General features: G+C 40.3%; 2 protein-coding genes across 3 annotated transcripts; both read left to right on the top strand.

Annotated features, from left to right (window-relative positions):
- The first annotated feature begins 1,107 nt into the window (after positions 1-1,107).
- LOC115584591 (homeodomain-interacting protein kinase 3-like) lies at positions 1,108-7,603 on the top strand. Of its 2 annotated transcripts, XM_030422122.1 has the most exons (11): positions 1,108-1,257; positions 1,717-1,924; positions 2,221-2,412; positions 2,511-2,692; positions 2,877-3,000; positions 4,644-4,754; positions 4,907-4,981; positions 5,086-5,411; positions 5,528-5,818; positions 5,939-6,229; positions 6,367-7,603. In XM_030422122.1, the coding sequence occupies exons 2-11, from the start codon at positions 1,733-1,735 to the stop codon at positions 6,512-6,514; spliced, it is 1,932 nt and encodes a 643-aa protein (XP_030277982.1). In that variant the 5' UTR covers positions 1,108-1,257; positions 1,717-1,732; the 3' UTR covers positions 6,515-7,603. The 2 variants fall into 2 exon arrangements, with proteins under 2 accessions (XP_030277982.1, XP_030277983.1); XM_030422123.1 differs by lacking the exon at positions 5,939-6,229.
- Positions 7,604-8,440: 837 nt separating this feature from the next.
- On the top strand, positions 8,441-16,042 carry sdf4 (stromal cell derived factor 4). Its single transcript, XM_030423650.1, has 7 exons — positions 8,441-8,802; positions 9,633-9,949; positions 12,436-12,572; positions 12,724-12,837; positions 12,954-13,112; positions 14,168-14,343; positions 14,497-16,042. The coding sequence occupies exons 2-7, from the start codon at positions 9,639-9,641 to the stop codon at positions 14,671-14,673; spliced, it is 1,074 nt and encodes a 357-aa protein (XP_030279510.1). The 5' UTR covers positions 8,441-8,802; positions 9,633-9,638; the 3' UTR covers positions 14,674-16,042.
- Positions 16,043-17,429: the final 1,387 nt, after the last annotated feature.

Raw genomic sequence — 17,429 nt, 5'->3', positions numbered from 1 at the left:
ACTTTTAGCAAATAATATCAAGTTAATATCCATTACTTTTAGCTAAATTTTAAACCATGTATCCCTTTTGTCTTCTTTTAGCTAAATTTCTAGACCGCTTCACTTATCCCTACTGTTATTTTCCACCTACATTTACTTTACTACATTTTCCCAATCTTACATCCTCCTATTCCTAATCTCCAAAACAATTTATAATAAATGCATTTAATTCTCAGAAATTGAACACACAGAGCTGGATTAACTGGACTGTTCATTACCTTGGGTAGACTAACACACATTTTGATTCTATTTAACAAACCGAATTGCTTTAAATGCCACTTGATTATTATTTTCATACTGATGAATCAGTAGGTGTGGGAGTGGCTCGGCTTAGGAGAGCTTTTGTCTGAGTATGCGTGAGTGTATTTGTGTTATTTGGCTTTATGTACTGTATTTTCTGTACATTTGTGTCAAGGACCCCCTTGACAGAGGGGTTTAAGTAAACACTGTATATTTAGCGTATCTCCCTTTATTTTGGTATTCATATGCAATTGATTCGTCATGTACTTACAAGGTAAGTATATCTTACATTGTATGTGTTGGTGATTTATTTTATTTTTATTTTAAACTTTATTTAAAGTCCGCAGCTCTTTGTTCCTCACACCGTGCCCCCTGGTAACAGGTTATCTGGACATTACACTGTCTGACAGAAAATTTAATAAGGTTTGGTCTTATTTTTTGTGTCTGTTAGGCGCCTTGTGACGACATACATCCTTTTTTTTTTACCACATTATTATTGCACATTGATCCCCTGTCATTGCATACTGCCTGCTGCGGAGGCGTCAGCATCCCTGAGGCTGAGCATGGATCTAAAGATACAGTTTAATTGATGCATACTTAAATAATAACCCAATAAAATGACACATCATCACTTTAAACCTATAGAAACACAACACTGATTATATCTTGTAGGACCAACCATGAAAAAAACAAACTATTCTCTTTAAATTCAACATTTGTTATTGTTCAATTTATCTCAGCTCACGCAACACTCCGTGTTTATCTTTAAAATTAAGGTTGGTATTGGAACACAGTTTTATTTTAATTCCAACTCTTCTTGACATCAAAGGCAGTTTTAGAATTACTGCACCACATGGTTTAAAGCAGATCTGGGAGAAGTTTCCTGCGAGTAGTCAGACAAGTCACATCCTTTAAGTTAGCAAAAACTTCAACCATCGATCCAAAGAAGACGACTGTCGATCTAGAGCCGTGATACAGGTAAGTCACTTCTTCCCACTTTGTCAGAGCTGCAGTTATCCTGTCATTTACAACCAGAGTAAGAAAGAAGAGAGAAATTAACAACATTAAGATCTCTTTTTAGTCAGTTACTGAAGCCAGCGACTGTTTCTAGTATATTTTACTGCATTCAAAACTCAAAAAGAGGATCAAGTGTTGATGTAAAGTTCACCAAAGTGCTGCTTGCATTTCACAACTTGATGCTGAATATTAAGACTCACAGTTTTGATAAGAGCTCAACAAGACAGTCAGGTGAATACTGAATTGTGGAACATGACATAAATATACAATCGGCGATGTAACCATCCAAATTAGTGTTTTTACATGCTCTGTGTGTGACAGGATGGAAAATGTAGCAGATCTGAAAACGCTGTCATGGTCCTTTAAAGGGAACAAGCATTTAATTTCTGCCTCGTCTTGTTTTCACCCGTTTTGTTTCAGCTTTCTGAGAAGAAAAATGGGGCATGGAAGCTCCTCACCTGACCCGAGCGTAGACAATCACCCATATTGGTCCCATCTCCCCAAGAAATATAGGTTTGTGGACATTCTGGGAGAAGGCAGCTATGGAAAGGTCCTGAGATGTCAGGAGAAGGACTCGAACCGTTATGTGGCTGTGAAGATCCCCAAACAGTTCCAAAATGACCAGGAGGTTAGTCAGTTTGTTACAATTTGATGTTTCTTTTCACAGCTGTAGAAAAGATCGTACTGTCTGCGGTGTGGTCAGTGCCTAGAACTAGCAGTCAGTTATATATAGTGTGTAATCATAAGTGCAAAAAAGCAATTCCCTTTTGTTAGTGCTATTTAATGGTAAGTTACAAGATACAGCTATTGACAAATGTTTAATACTACTATCTGTTGTTCAGTTGAAGTGCCACAGACATCATTATTTCCCATTATATTTCTCTAAACAACTAATCTTGTAACACACTTGCCGTGTGTCCTCAGGCCTCCTTGCTGAAAAAGTTGATGGAGCACAAGTTCGACCAACACAATATAGTCAAGTTTCATGATTCATTCAACACCGTGTTTGGAAAGGCGATGGTGTTTGAGACATTGGATATGAGCTTACTTCAGTACATTTCAAGGTTTAGGCTTCTCCCTATGAAGCTGAGTGAAGTCAGAAACATAGTCCAACAGGTATGTATACTGTGACTTCAGACATATAGAAAGCAAAACACTGGTCAGTTTAAACTGTGGCAGTTCTCTGAATTGTATTACTTGCCTTGTACTTGCAGGTAGCCACAGCATTGAATGCACTGAAGAGCGTCGGGATAATCCACGGTGATTTAAAACTAAACAACATAATGCTGGTGGATCGTGTTCGAAAACCCTTAGAACTCAAGGTGATAGACTTCGGACTGGCCATGAAAACATCAAAAGTGAAGCGGGGCAAGCTAGTGCAGATTCTTCCCTATAGGTAAAGTCTCAAACAACACTCATTGTTATTGTATTGGAGTGAAGAAGTAGTTTACCATCTTTTCCGATGAATAAAAGCAGCTGTGTGTTTCATATAATTGTTTCCTTCATGTGTCGACTTGCATTCTGGATCTTAATATCTTGTAATTTGACATATTTGTTTAATGCTTTTTTTCCACTTTCAGGGCCCCAGAGGTTATTTTGGGCCTACCACTGTCTGAGGCCATTGACATGTGGGCACTGGGCAATTTGATGTTCAATCTGGTCACTGGATGGATGCTGCAAGCAGCAACATGTGAATATGATGCTGTAAGTCATATACTATAGTGATCTATGCTTGCTGCCGCCCCTGTTACTAAGAGATTGAGTCGGCTATGTCCTCTACCTTCAAAGCCAGCCTCAGTTCTTGACATGACGGGTTTAGCTCGCAGCTTTCTTGTCTTTTTTCACTGGCGCTTTTTGGTTTTATTTGTTCTCCGTTCATAGCCTATAAACATGGAATCATTTAAACCTTCAAAGTAACTAGTAAACGGAAGTTATCAAATAAATGTGGTTGAATGTACATGGTAGCAGAAAAAGGAAATTCTCATTTATAGTACCTAAGAATTGCACCTAAAGTAAAACTCTCGCTAAAATGCAACTTAGGCTTTTTTTGTGAATGTATCTGAGTCAAACCTTCGTGTAAAAGCATAATTATGAGGAAAGAGGACTTTAAAGATTTACCGTATTTTCGCTTCGTGTCAAACTCATTTTAAATGGGAGCGCTTGGGGCAAATTAGCAATTTTTAAAACAATAAGAATGCTCGACACAACATGAAACTTTGCTCGTAGTATCACCAGGGTCTCTACACATGAACACGAGCATTGAAAACATTGTTTGTGTACAAAGAGTTACTAAAAAGAGAGTTTTTGAACAACTCACGTTAGCAGTAGCTTGTTCCGCTCGCCGCCGTCCTGCCAGTAGAGAAGTATCGACCTCTGAATGTGACGTAACCTGGAGGACAATTATGGTGGATCGCTCCTAAAGCTTAGTTCCATATAAATGCACAAATAATTTGTTGTTTTGTTGTTAGCGAAAAACAATATTGACCTTGTAGTTGAAAAAGGAGCCTCATATAAGAAACAATACTAAAATAAAAAGCTGGAAAAGTCACTTGAGATATCACGTGGATCATTGTTGCCGGAAGACAGTAGTGTTCCACCTTAACTGTCCTCCATGTTACGTCACATTCTGAGATCGATACTTCTTGGCTGCCATGATGGCTGCGAGCGGAACAAGCTACTGCTAACGTGTTGTTCAAAAACGTTCTTTTTAGTAAACTCTGTGTACACAAACAATGTTCTCAATGCTCGTGTTCATGTGTAGAGACCCTGGTGATACTACGAGCAAAGTTTCATGTTGTGTCGAGCCTTCTTAGTGTTTTAAAAATAGCGATTTTGATGCTAGCATAAAAGTGCCCATAGCACTCCCATTGAAAATGAGTTTGGCCTGAAAACGAAAATACAGTAAATCTTAAAAGTGCCTCTTTCGTAGTAATTATGCTTTTACACGAAGGTTTGACTCATATACATTCACAAAAAAAGCCTAGGTTGCATTTTGGCGAGAGTTTCACTTTAAGTATAGTGCTTGATTAAATTGTACTTAGTCACATCACTGGTTATTCTAAATCTGGACATTAAGACTTTATTTTTAATGCCAATGTATACCCCTTTCAAATATTGTTCATCATCAGTCTCCTTGATTACCAATAATTGGTAATCAGACCCCCCAAAAAACACATCAGTTGATCTCTATTATCATCAGTTTTATTACCACCCCAAGGAATTCACAATTAACAGATAAAATAAATTAGGACAAATAAAATAGGGAAGGAAATAAACCATACACCCACTGGGTTAGGGTTAGGGTAGTCCTTTGTTCAAACTAATTAAAAACTGCATATTATCTCCAGATCAACGTCATTGTTAAATCCTTTGGTCAGCCGGCGGACCATCATCTTGAAAATGGGATATACACAATGCAGTATTTCACCAAAACTGGCAGAAGTGGCTGGAGGATCAAGGTACCCCAACAAACCTTCTGTTAAAAGTTATTTTATCTTTGCTAGACATTCCTCTAATTATGATAATATGTTTACATTTCACAACATTTAACAGTTATTCAGTTAGATTTATTAAGAATACATGCGTTACATAACATCAGCCTTTCTTTTAGACACGGAAGGAGTATTTTGGACCTAAAGAAAAGTACCGCCATGTGAATATCAGGACTCTGGATGATTGGAAATCAGTAAGTACAAAGTAACATATATTGTGACTAAAATCAATTGTATTTTCATGTAACACAATGATAATTTCATTGGTCATGGATTTAACCATTGTTTCCATCACTAGATGGGGAACCATGCTAACTCTGTAGAACGAGACCAATGTTTTGAGCTACTGAAAGCCATGCTGAAACTGGATCCGAAAGAGAGGATCACTCCTGGTGAAGTCCTCAAACATCCATTCATCACCAATAGCTTCAACAGCAATGATGCTTCAGGATCTGCGCAAAAGAAGCCATCCGTCTGTCCTCCACCACCTCAGTGGGAAGAAAAGGAAAGAGTAGTCCTAAAACATCCATTCCAGAGACATGATGCTTCAAATTATGCTCAAAAGAAGCGATACGTCCGTCCTCCGCCACCTCAATGGAGCACGCCATCAGACACTGACTCTTGGTAAGATGACTTCCTCTGGTCCTAAAACTTTTCTCTCAGGTTCTAGGAAGTCATATCTTTGAAAATGTCAAAACAAAAACTGGTATATTAACCTCATTCTTTGTGTGTGTGTTTAGTATGATATTTAATTTTGGGACCAACACGCCCAGAAGTCAACCATCACCTTCTATACATGAGTCCTTGAACTGTGAGCCTCCTGCCACTGCTGTGATGGCGGACGCCAATGACAACATTCAACCAGACCACCAAAGTCCATCTTCTACAGTCCAGCCATCAGGTGTGATGATGGTTCATCCTGCAATCAACCTGGGCGGTCAGGATTACCACAGATCACTTTGCAAAATCAAGGTTGGACCTGTGGCACCTGAGAACACATCGGAATTGGAAGATGAGGAGAGTTCAGTTAGGTAAGATGACTTCTTCTGGTACCAAAACTTTTCCCTCAGGTTCAAGGGAGTCATATCTTTGAAAATGTCAACACAAAAACAGGTATATTAATGTCATTCTTTGTGTGTGTGTGCGTTTAGAAGGATTTTTTATATAGGGAGCATCTCGCCCAGAAGTCAACCATCACCTTCTATACATGAGTCCTTGAACTATGAGCCTCCTACCACTGCTGTGATGGCGGATGCCAATGACAACATTCAACCAGACCACCAAAGTCCATCTTCTACAGTCCAACCATCAGGTGTGATGATGGTTCATCCTGCAACCAACATGGGCGGCCAGGATTACCACAGACCACTTTGCAAGATCAAGGTTGTACCTGTGGCACCTGAGATCACATCAGAATTGGAAGATGAGGAGAGTTCAGTTAGGTGAGGTGATTTCCTCTGCTCATGAAACTCATTTTCTCAGACACAGTAGGAAATGGTTCAGTTTGTCAAGGTTGGGAGCAGATTTGAGAGTGTGTTTATCTCTCTGGTAAGTTTACACTGTGTGTTTGTGTGTTTAGTTTGCAGGCTGGGCTGGAGCCGACATCAGAGTCCATAGTGGAAGTTAAAGAAAGGAGGAGGAAGAACCGAGTCCAACGCATCATCGCTTGGATGAGGAAGACCTTCTCCTGTCTTTTGCGCAACAGGAATGTGATGGATACGGGGTGAAGCTCTAAAGTCCAGAAAAACATGCACATCTCCAGATGTGTGATCACAAGAGGAGCAGCAGCATACCGGGAGAAAGGCAAAGAGGCCGTTGTGTTCACCTGCAAAACTACGGCTCTAATGCAGTTTGAGTCAAGCATAGAGAACACAACCAACGTCTGTGTGGAGTTTGCATGTTCTCCCTGTGACTCAGTGGGTTTCCTCCGGGTGCTCCGGTTTCTTACCACATTCTAAAGACATGCAGCTCTGATAATGTCTGTTTCTTTGTGTTTTTGAGCTGTAGTTTTGTGGGTTAACACACCATCCTCTTTGGCCTCTCTCCCGATCTTAGACAGCTGATAACAGGCACTTGGCCATGGGTCCCATTGATATCCCTTTCTCTTGTTGTCCAGCAGTCCGTGACCCCTGTAGACTGCTGGACAACAAGAGAAAAGATTGAGTGCCTGTTCTCAGCTGTCTTCCTGAGTCTGCTGTCCCCGTCCTGTGGACAGCCGGCCGGTCTGCTCTTACAAGCCCGGAGACACTCCTGCAGTGAAGAGCGTCTCCAGGCTTCAGGATCTCCAGAAGTATGTCCTCAAGAGAAGCAGCAGCATACCGGAAGAAAGGCAGAGAGGCCGGTGTGTTTACCTGCAGAACTACTACTACTATAGAAAACACAACCAGCGTCTGTGTGGAGTTTGCATGTTCTCCCCATGACTCAGTGGGTTTCCACCGGGTGCTCCGGTTTCTTCCCACAATCCAAAGACATGCAGCTCAGGTAAATTGGACACTCTAAATTATAAAATAATTGCTAAAAAAAAAAGATTGGTTGTGTTCTCTACTGCATATCACCACTGACTGTATCAATGGCCAAATCATGGTTGCACGGTGGCTCGGTGGTTAACACTGTGGCCTCACAGCAGAAGCTCCTGGCTTTGAATCCGGGCCCTCTTCCTGTCTGTGTGGAGTTTGCATGTTCTCCCCGTGACTCAGTGGGTTTCCTCCGGGTGCTCCGGTTTCCTCCCACATTCCAAAGACATGCAGCTCAGGTAAATTGGAAAAAATTTGATGTAATCAGGCAATAAAATGTTTTATTGAAATAAAGAAAACTGTCTCGTGAGATGTATTAAGTAATATGTCAATTTAAATACCCACACATCACTTTAAATATGTTAACTGTTTATAATTGTAAAGTAAGAGTATGCAACTTTTTTGCCTTAACAGCTTCAAAATATTATATTGATGGTACAGTGTCTTGTAATAAGGTGAATGGTGTCTCAGCACCCCCATCACTTGTTTCTGCACTATGTGACTTCAGTGAGAGGGTAGGATCACAGCATTTCATAAAAGTTTACATACAACATAGAAGTTTGAAGAAATAAAAAAATGGGCACTGTAAGCGTAAGTTAACACATTATTGCAGATAAAGTGTCTTCTAACTTAGCAGCAATATGATAAGTGTCATGAGCATAACACTGCCAGAGCCAGCGTCTTGTTACCGGAGGGTCGCAAGTTTGATTCCCCAGGTTGGCATTTCAAACTGCTCCTGATGTGCTGGTTGGCACCTTGCATGGCAGCGTATGAATGTATGTATGAATTATTGTAAGTCACTTTGGACAAAAGCATCAGCTAAGTGCACTAAATGTAAAATATACAAATTCCCAAAGACAACTGCTATGATGCTAACATGACATATCATTCAACACTATTACCAGCACTGATTAAATGTAAGTTAGAAAGGAGTGAAATGTAGCTTATTTCACTGTGGACATCATGATACCAGGTTTATTTTGAAAAAATATATATATTCAAAAAATATTTTATTTATTTATTTATTTATTTATGTAACTATTTATCTCTATTTCACACTTTGGTTGAGAATCACGTCTTTACAACTAAAAGTAAATACGAGTTTTACTTTGAAAGTCCAAACCGGAACTTGTAGCTGTGCATCTTTGCTAGCTCCTCAGAAGAGGAGAACCAGCCAGCCAGCCAGAGACAGCCGGTCCAACTGACAGCTTGAATGAATTAACGCTAACTGGCAATCATCGGAGAGTGCTTCTCAGCCGGGCCGTGTTTCCTCGGTGGTGTTGTGGACTGAGCCCGGCCCACACTCACTGAGAAAGGGGGAGTGTTGTTGGAGAGCCACGTGTACAGGAACTGGAGTGTGACAGCTCTGCTCACTGGATCCACCGCAGGTCTGCTTCGAAAGGAAGTCAAGCTAGCCAGCTGGTAGCGTTACTCTCACCGCAGCAGCAGCAGCAGCAGCAGCAGCGAACCAGCTCTCACTCACCCGAACTTCTCCACACAAGGTTGGTCGTTTTCTCTGCGAGCACTTTGTCCTTCTTCACAGCTAACATGTCGGCTATTTCTCCAGACAACGGTATAACCCGCTGTGTTGTGTTTATTACCCTGCTTGTGTTAGCCGCTTAGCTAGCACAGTCAACGGCTGGTTCCGTTAGTACGAATGACGTGACGAGGCTAAATTTACGAGCTATCCGTTTGGTTTAGGTGAAGAAGCAGAGTCAGTTTTGTTCTTAATAGGATGTAATAACATTCCTCTAAATTACGTTTACGTTGATAATTAGCGCAGAAATCACACCAAGTAATGCGACATAACGATGATTGACAGCTAAGTCATCGTTATAACCGTGTGGGGCATTCAGGTAACATTAACGCTAGCTACAAAACGTTAGACGAGTTCACGTCTGTAACAACTAAACAGTGTCTTATTTATTAATGTTAAATGACAACTGAACCAACGCAAGCAGATAAAGAGCGAGTTTTAAAGTTGCATTCACTGAGTTTAATAGCTAATGGGGATTTACTAAACTATTTTTGCATTAAGTGTATGTTTGTATTTATTGGATGTTGAAGGCTTTTATTGGCTATAGATCTTTTGATTCAACACATTTCCTCCTCTTGAGTCCTGTACTGAAGTATGCAATCGAGGAGATGGACAGGAATGGGATTTTTCCAGTGGGCGTGTTGCAATAGTGGAAAATCCCGTTCGCCTTGAACGTAGCATTACAGTTCAGGCAGCAGTGCAAAAACCTGCAATTGACAGTGTTGATGCTCCAAATAACTTTAATTTTCAGCTTACATCGCTAATCCTCTGCTTTTATTGTTTACTTTTCTTCAGGTAATCATGGCTGCTGGGGGAAAACTGTGGCGCACGAACCTCCTGTCCTTGTCTCTGCTCATCTGCATCCTCCTCCAAACCTTGGATGTGCGCGCACGGCCAGCCAACATGTCAGCCGTTAAAGAGAAGCAGGCGCCCATCAAGGACGAGAACGAGATTCTCCCCCCGGACCACCTGAACGGGGTGAAGATGGAGATGGACGGCCACCTCAATAAGGACTTCCATCAGGAGGTGTTCCTGGGCAAAGAGATGGAGGAGTTTGACGAGGACTCGGAGCCGAGGAGGAACAGAAAGAAGCTGATTGACATTTTCACCAAGTAAGACGTGTTTCTCATTCCTGAGCTACATACTTGAGCTGCCAGTCCGGTTCGTCAGAGGTCGCCGGCATGATGTCAGGATGCAGACGCAGGACCTTGAATGCCAAACACTCGAAAACTAGACTAGTTATATCCCAGATGCTGTGGTGATATCTATATCCATCACTGTCACAAAGTGCTGGGGTGAGATGTGATTTCTGTGTGTGTCCCAACATCACGGTATTGCAAAACACACAGAATGAGAAAGTGAGCTGAGTGTTTTGTAACTTCAGTCTTATTTACTCTAGAAGGCAGCATCCAGATATAGATAACAATATCAGTTAGAGAACAAATGTGAGGCAATACTTAAAGCGAAACTCTCGCCAAAAAGCAACCGAGGCTTTATTTGGGATTGAATATGAGTCAGACCTTCGTGTGAAAGCATAATTACGACGAAAGAGGCACTTTTAAGATTTATCGTAGTTTCGGTTTTGGGCACGTTAATTTTGAACGGGAGTGCTTGGGGCAGGATACGCATGGCATGACGGCGACGCGCAGGAGATGCAGCAGCTAACGTGACTTCTTTTTCATAAACTCTGTGTACACAAACAATGTTCTCAATGCTCTTGTTCATGAGTAGAGACCCTAGTGATGCTACGAGCAAAGTTTCATGTTGTGTCGAGCCTTTTTAATGTTCTAAAAATAGCGATGTTGATGCTAGCGTGTCGTGCCCCGAGCACTCCCGTTCAAAATTAACGTGCCCAAAACCGAAACTACGGTAAATCTTAAAAGTGCCTCTTTCGTCGTAATTATGCTTTCACACGAAGGTTTGACTCATATTCAATCCCAAATAAAGCCTCGGTTGCTTTTTGGCGAGAGTTTCGCTTTAACAGAACCAGTTTTTTTTTTATTTCATTTTATTCTTAAAAGAGAGAGAGCTTTAGCAAAAAAAAGGCGAAAAACAACCATAACAATGACAGTTAGATGCTAGAAATCCTCTATAAAAATCGGGTTGTATTAATAAGTCGACAGGTTTTCTCATTTACTGATCGAAAGACGGAAAGAATGCTGGTTTTGTACCACCTCCAGTCTTGGTGCTTAGAGGAATCACTCTCCCTCTTTGTCTTCTTTGCCTCCTCTGTCAGCAGGGTTCGCTATCTTCTGCAGCGTTTCCACAGAACATTCCAGTTGTTGTTGTTACTTCGGGCTACTGACTCGGGGAAACAATGCCTCTTGCTATTTCCCTTGCACAATTGCAACGCACTTCTTTTGTAATCATCCTCAATTTGTCATAAAAAAGTCCAGCCTGGAGGCAGACCGATTAGCATAGTGAATGCCAGGCTTACAGGGAACCAGTCCAGATGTGGATGGTGTTATTTTCTAACAGCTGTTACACTTTGTATTTACTTCAGAACGATAAGTAGAAGCAAAACAAGTGAAAGTACTCGACCCACAATGTAAAAATGTTCAAGCAGCATTCTTCCTTTTAGTTGATGGAAATGAAACTCACTTTTAATTCTGTGAAATAGGTCTGCAACTAATTAGTATTTTTTAATCCTGGATCTTTTCTTGACCAATCCATTTATTCCATGTTTCCGTCACAATTAAACAAAACTTAAAGTGTTACCGTCACATCGTCTTCTTTTATCGGACCAGCAGTCCTCAAGATTATTGTGTCGCCTCACCAATCGTCCACGTTAAAGGGTGTTTACAGGTCTCGACGAGTACTTCTGCCTACGACATGAAAGTAGTATAAAGCCTTTTGTGGCTCCAGAGGAAGCTGCATGTAATCTGATAAGTGGCCTCCGATGATGTCACTCAGTGGTCAAGTTCCATCGTTGGTAATGGAGGCGTCAGGTTTTGAACAAGAAGAAGTACACGTGGAATAAAGAGGACGGTATCTCTTGCTGTATGCTGTCCAACAGTGTTACAGGAGTGTGGACTGCTTTTCAAAATCTGACCTACTTTTTACACGTATGCAGTCGTGATATATCCTGATCTGTTTGGTAACTAGTAACTACAGCTTTCAAATAATTGTAGTGGAATAAAACTCAGAATATCCTCTGAAATGTAGAATCATAAAATGGAAATACTTGAAGTAAAGAAAGACACATTTAAGTGCAGTATTTGAAAATGTAGTCTGATACATTTCACCAGTGTGCATAGCATACACGTGCCATTGTTAAAGCAGAGAGTAATAACAGAAGAAAAGGCCTCTGTGTATTGTTAAATGTATCCTCCTCCCTGACCTGATAAATATCCTCACTATTCTTCCCTTATTTTACCTTAAATGGAAAAGACTGTTCAATGTAAAAGCTATTAGTTCTTGGCAGGATTAAACAAACGCACCGGACTGGACACCGGCCAGACAGATCATAAATCATGAGGGTTGTTACAGCTGATAATATACAGTATATGAGCAGTTTAATGTAGCAGTGACAGTGTTCATGTTCAGTAACTCAAGCTAAATCGGCAGCTAATTTCGTCTTTAAATTCTCTCCTGACAGAGTCGATTTCAACAAGGACAGGAGCGTGAGCGCCAAAGAGATGCAGCGCTGGATCATGGAGAAGACGGAGGAGCACTTTCAGGAGGCCATGATGGAGAACAAGAACAGTTTCCACGCTGTGGACCCAGACGGCGACGGTGAGAGAGAGAGAAAAATTACAATTCAAAGCACACCAGCTGGTCTGTTCTCAAATCCGGTTGGACTTGTGGCCTTTGTGAGCAACACGGTGTCCTAAACTAATAAATGTTTACTGTGTTGTCAAATTATCAACCCATGTTTTGTCCACAGGCCATGTGACGTGGGACGAATACAGAGTCAAATTTCTGGCCAGCAAAGGGTTCAATGAGAAAGAGATTGCTGAGAAAATAAAGAATAATGAGGACCTGAAGCTGGATGAGGAGAGTAAGTATGGAGCTACATGGGAATATGTTGTGATCTTATCAACAATGTTATGTGCTGCAGATTGTATAATTGTATAAAGAATAATTGATTTAGATTTTCTTCTCTTCATCGCACAGCTCAGGAGGTTTTGGAAAGCCTGAAGGACCGCTGGTTTCAGGCCGACAACACCCCGGCCGACCAGCTGCTGAACGAGCAGGAGTTCCTGTCCTTCCTTCACCCCGAGCACAGCAGAGGGATGCTCAAGTACATGGTCAAGGAGATTGTGCGCGACTTAGGTACGTATTTACTCACCCAACACCTGAATCCTGGCCTTCTTGTATTTTTAAAACCTGTCCTAAAAGAACAAGACCGAAAAGCGTGTTGGCAAACAGCAGCTTATTTACACATCCAGTAGATACAAAGCAGCGTTGGCATTAAGAGTCATGTGCTTGGCCGTGTGATGAAGGTAATCAAATATTGACTCTGCTGTTACCTTTTTATTGGATCTTATCATAAAGCCCTGAGACAAATATCAGTCTGCTCAGCTGCTCAATTCTCCACTGTGTTTACCGTCTCTTCGCTAACCTTGTCTGTGATGTTTGTTGCCCGGCAGGACGCGTGCAGTACGTTTTTATAGCTGTCTGTTGCTATTGGACATGTTGATAAGACCGTGAGAGTGAACAAACACTGTAAAATCACATAAAGTTAGTTATTCCTTCCAATGTCAGTATAATAATTGTGTACATGTACGTCAATTAAGATGTTTAAGATTGCAGTGTGCGTGTTGCATTTTTATATGTTCTATGTTTACATGCAGACTTGTTTTATCGTTAACCTCTCGATGTAGTGTCTTCTTGGTGTCAGTGAATGGAAATGGCTCAGCAGGTGTTAAACAGGTTCAGTGGTTAAATAAATGTTCCTATTTCCTCGTAGCTTCCTGTTGGCAATTTGCCTCAAGAAGTCATAAAGTATGCCTAAGGACTGCAGCTAACACATTTAACTTTTTAAATAACGTAACTTCTTTAAGATATTTTAATTATGGATTTTTCTGAAGAACATCGTGTCAGAAAAAGCTCCCGTTGTTCAATGGGACAAAATTGTTTGTTTACGGATTGAAACCCGAAGATAACAAGAGTATCTTATAATTCATGATACATTTTGTTTTTGTTCAATTATTATTGGAACTTAGAGCCAAGGAGAATCTGATCTTCATCAGAAAATATCTGCAATTACATTTGCACATTTGATTTTAAAATGCTTGATGTTTAACTTGTGCATTGGGCCTCTGTATTAATATATATTTAACAGTTACAGGGTAAAAGTCTGACGTTGACTGTGCTTTTCCTTGTAGATCAGGATGGTGATAAAAAGCTGACACTGTCAGAGTTCATCTCTCTGCCTGTGGGCACCGTGGAGAACCAGCAGGCTCAGGACATCGACGACGACTGGGTCAGAGAGAGGAAGAAGGAGTTCGAGGAAGTCATTGACGCAGATCGTAATGGCATCGTAACCATGGAGGAACTGGAGGTGAGAGTGCTTGTTTGATCAGTCCCTTCTTTGATATCAGATGTTTATTTTTTGTGTGAAGTTTTTCAGTATTTCTAAATTCTTTTAATTATCCAGTCTGCTAAAATGTCGCCATCTTTCCTTTTTCTGATGTCTTTCCTGCGCGACACTCAGGAGTACATGGACCCGATGAACGAGCACAACGCTTTGAACGAGGCCAGGCAGATGATCGCCGTCGCCGATGAAAACCAGAACCATAACCTGGAGCTGGACGAGATTCTCAAGTACAGCGAATACTTCACGGGCAGCAAGCTCATGGATTACGCCAGGAATGTTCACGAGGAGTTTTGAAGAACGAAAGCATCCCCGCTCCTCACCTCTTAACACCTGCTTCACGGACAAGCTTAAAGAGGAAGGGGCAACGTCACGATGATCTAGTGTGCAATTGTGTGTTTTAAAAAAAGCCTCACTGGCCTCTCACTGCTGCCTAAAAACGAATACGTCCCTCCTTCAGCCCTGGACTGTCTGCCAGCCAATCAAAGTTGACAATGTCCTCCTTCTGTGTGCCATTGGACTATTAGACTTTTAAATGTTGGGGCTTTTGAGGCATCGCAGCAACTCCAAATTGATGTGTGTAATATTGTGCAATGTGTGTATATGAGGAATTTTTCACCCCCCAGAGTCGAGTTTTTTCCGTTTCCCAATGCAGCGGTGAGAGAGTCCGAGCAGCAAGGCGAGCTATTTGTTCTGCAGGATCCGCTGTTTTTTTTGTTTTGTTTTTTTGCCCGTGAGTCTGTATACAGTGTAAATATTCATTGTCACGTGCCGATGCCTCTGTCGGAGGGAAGAACCTGCGAAAAAATAAATATAATGCTGCTGAGATGAACAGAGATATCACTATAGAAAGAGATTTATTGGTGACGCACAAAAAAACATCATTCTTCTAAATTCTACAGGTGATTTTTTTAGAAAAAGCTGATTAGTGGTGAACAATTCCACTAGTTTCTATAGTAGATAGTTATCCGTACTTCTACTTATAAAACAGGGTATTGATTGTTTAAAAACATAGAAGTAGAACTTTTACAAACGTCTTCAACACAGTACAGTAATCCTACTTTAGCACAAACGTTCACTAATAATTTATTGTCAGAAAAGGAAAATGTAAGCAAAGACTTTATTATATGAGAACAACGTGGCTTCTTCACGGCGGCCATTTTGACTTATTGAAGGAAAGCGCATGGGTGTCACTGATATCTACGTAATGAGTTTCACCTGTGTGTGTCAGGACGAACTGTGTCCTGTGTGAAGGCCTGTTGTTTTGATCTCGACTCTAAAAACTAATTCATCCTCTTGTTGTGGGTACAGATGGATTTATTTATTGGATCAGCTGCATCATTGAACATCACAGGTAATTATTCTTTACTGTCTTGGCGACTCGCTCACTCTTCGTCATGTTTTCCTGTTAAAACTTTGAATGACCTTCCTTACTTTACTTCACTCACCTGTACCTTGTTTTTACTTGCATGGACAAACGGTTGAAGTACATTCATCCATTTTTGTTGAGATTTTCGATGACCTTGGATCCTGCTGCAGGCGTCTCTGTTGTCAGACTTGTTTTCCGATTGTAAGATAAGATTTATGATGACAGAATGCGACACAGCTTTATAAAATGTAATGCAAATATACTGGTAAACAATAAATATTTCTTATCAATTACAAAGCTCCTGGAGTTCTTCAGTGTCGAGCTGTTTTTTGGGCTGTCTGTAAATATCAAAATATCAGAACATTGTTAAAAATGACCGCAAGTTGCTTTTATGATCCATACAAACAATCTAAAACTCAAAGCTAGCTAGATTTCCTATCATACAAGCCTGGAAACTCAGCAAATATTCACATCTGAGGGTAAATTAAGAAGATTAAATTAAGTCTGCTGCCACGTGTGCTTTTAGCTAAATGGTAACGTCAGTATACTAACATGTTTAGCACACATTTGGAGAACCTGTATTTGCCATCAAAGTTTAGTGTTAGCATGCTAACATTTGATAACTTTTTATGGGCTGACAGTAAATAGAAAAATATCAGAATATTGTTAATGACCAAAAGCTGCTTTTCTGATCCATACAAACAATCTAAAACTCAAAGATGGTTAGATTTTCTATCAAACAAACCTATAAACTCAGCAAATATTCAGATTTTGGGGTAAATTAAGCGTATTTTTGGTTAAACTTAGTTTGCTGTCATGCTAGCTAGCAGCTGTTATAAGTGCTTTTAGCTAAATGGTAACATCAGTATACTAACATGTTTAGCACACATTTGGAGAACCTGTATTTGCCATCAAAGTTTAGTGTTAGCATGCTAACATTTGATAACTTTTTATGGGCTGACAGTAAATATCAAAATATCAGAATATTGTTAATGACCAAAAGCTGCTTTTCTGATCCATACAAACAATCTAAAACTCAAAGATGGTTAGATTTTCTATCAAACAAACCTATAAACTCAGCAAATATTCAGATTTTGGGGTAAATTAAGCGTATTTTTGGTTAAACTTAGTTTGCTGTCATGCTAGCCAGCAGCTGTTATAAGTGCTTTTAGCTAAATGGTAACGTCAGTATACTAACATGTTTAGCACACATTTGGAGAACCTGTATTTGCCATCAAAGTTTAGTGTTAGCATGCTAGCAATTGATAATTAGCACCAAACTAAAAAACCGAACCAAAAATATTATGCAAGACGTAAAAGTTGAGCTAATAAGAGCTGCAACGTCGCAATGATTCATCAATCAAAACTGTTTTATTGCCATCCTGCATTTGGCTAAATGCATCTGTAGCCAACTGCAGATAATGTTTAGTATGTTCGCCGTCCAAGTTATTGTGTTAGCATGCTAATATTTGCCGCTTTATACTAGAAATTAAAAGCTGATTCTCTGACAACAAGAATATAAAGCTCTAATTCAAAGAAATAAAGGAGCAAATATTTTAATCATTTGACAAATAAAATGCCAAATATTCTGTTTTCTGCGTTTTACAATTCGAGGTTTTATGTTTTGTGTAATTAAAAACTTAGTTACCTGTTCTACAACAAAATAAGACATTTGTAGACGTCA

This window comes from Sparus aurata, chromosome 7 (genome assembly GCF_900880675.1).
Source record: "Sparus aurata chromosome 7, fSpaAur1.1, whole genome shotgun sequence".
NCBI classification, from domain to species: domain Eukaryota; kingdom Metazoa; phylum Chordata; class Actinopteri; order Spariformes; family Sparidae; genus Sparus; species Sparus aurata.
The sequence above is the reverse complement of the archived record's forward strand: the minus strand, read 5'-3'. Positions and strand labels throughout refer to the sequence as shown.

Coding starts and splice junctions, on each gene's coding strand:
- LOC115584591 (XM_030422122.1), top strand. CDS start 1,733: ATGGGGCATGGAAGCTCCTCACCTGACCCGAGCGTAGACAATCACCCA. Junction 2,413..2,510: donor TCAGAAACATAGTCCAACAG/GTATGTATACTG, acceptor TTGTACTTGCAG/GTAGCCACAGCATTGAATGC. Junction 6,230..6,366: donor GATGAGGAGAGTTCAGTTAG/GTGAGGTGATTT, acceptor TTGTGTGTTTAG/TTTGCAGGCTGGGCTGGAGC.
- sdf4 (XM_030423650.1), top strand. CDS start 9,639: ATGGCTGCTGGGGGAAAACTGTGGCGCACGAACCTCCTGTCCTTGTCT. Junction 12,838..12,953: donor CCTGAAGCTGGATGAGGAGA/GTAAGTATGGAG, acceptor TTCATCGCACAG/CTCAGGAGGTTTTGGAAAGC. Junction 13,113..14,167: donor GGAGATTGTGCGCGACTTAG/GTACGTATTTAC, acceptor TTTTCCTTGTAG/ATCAGGATGGTGATAAAAAG.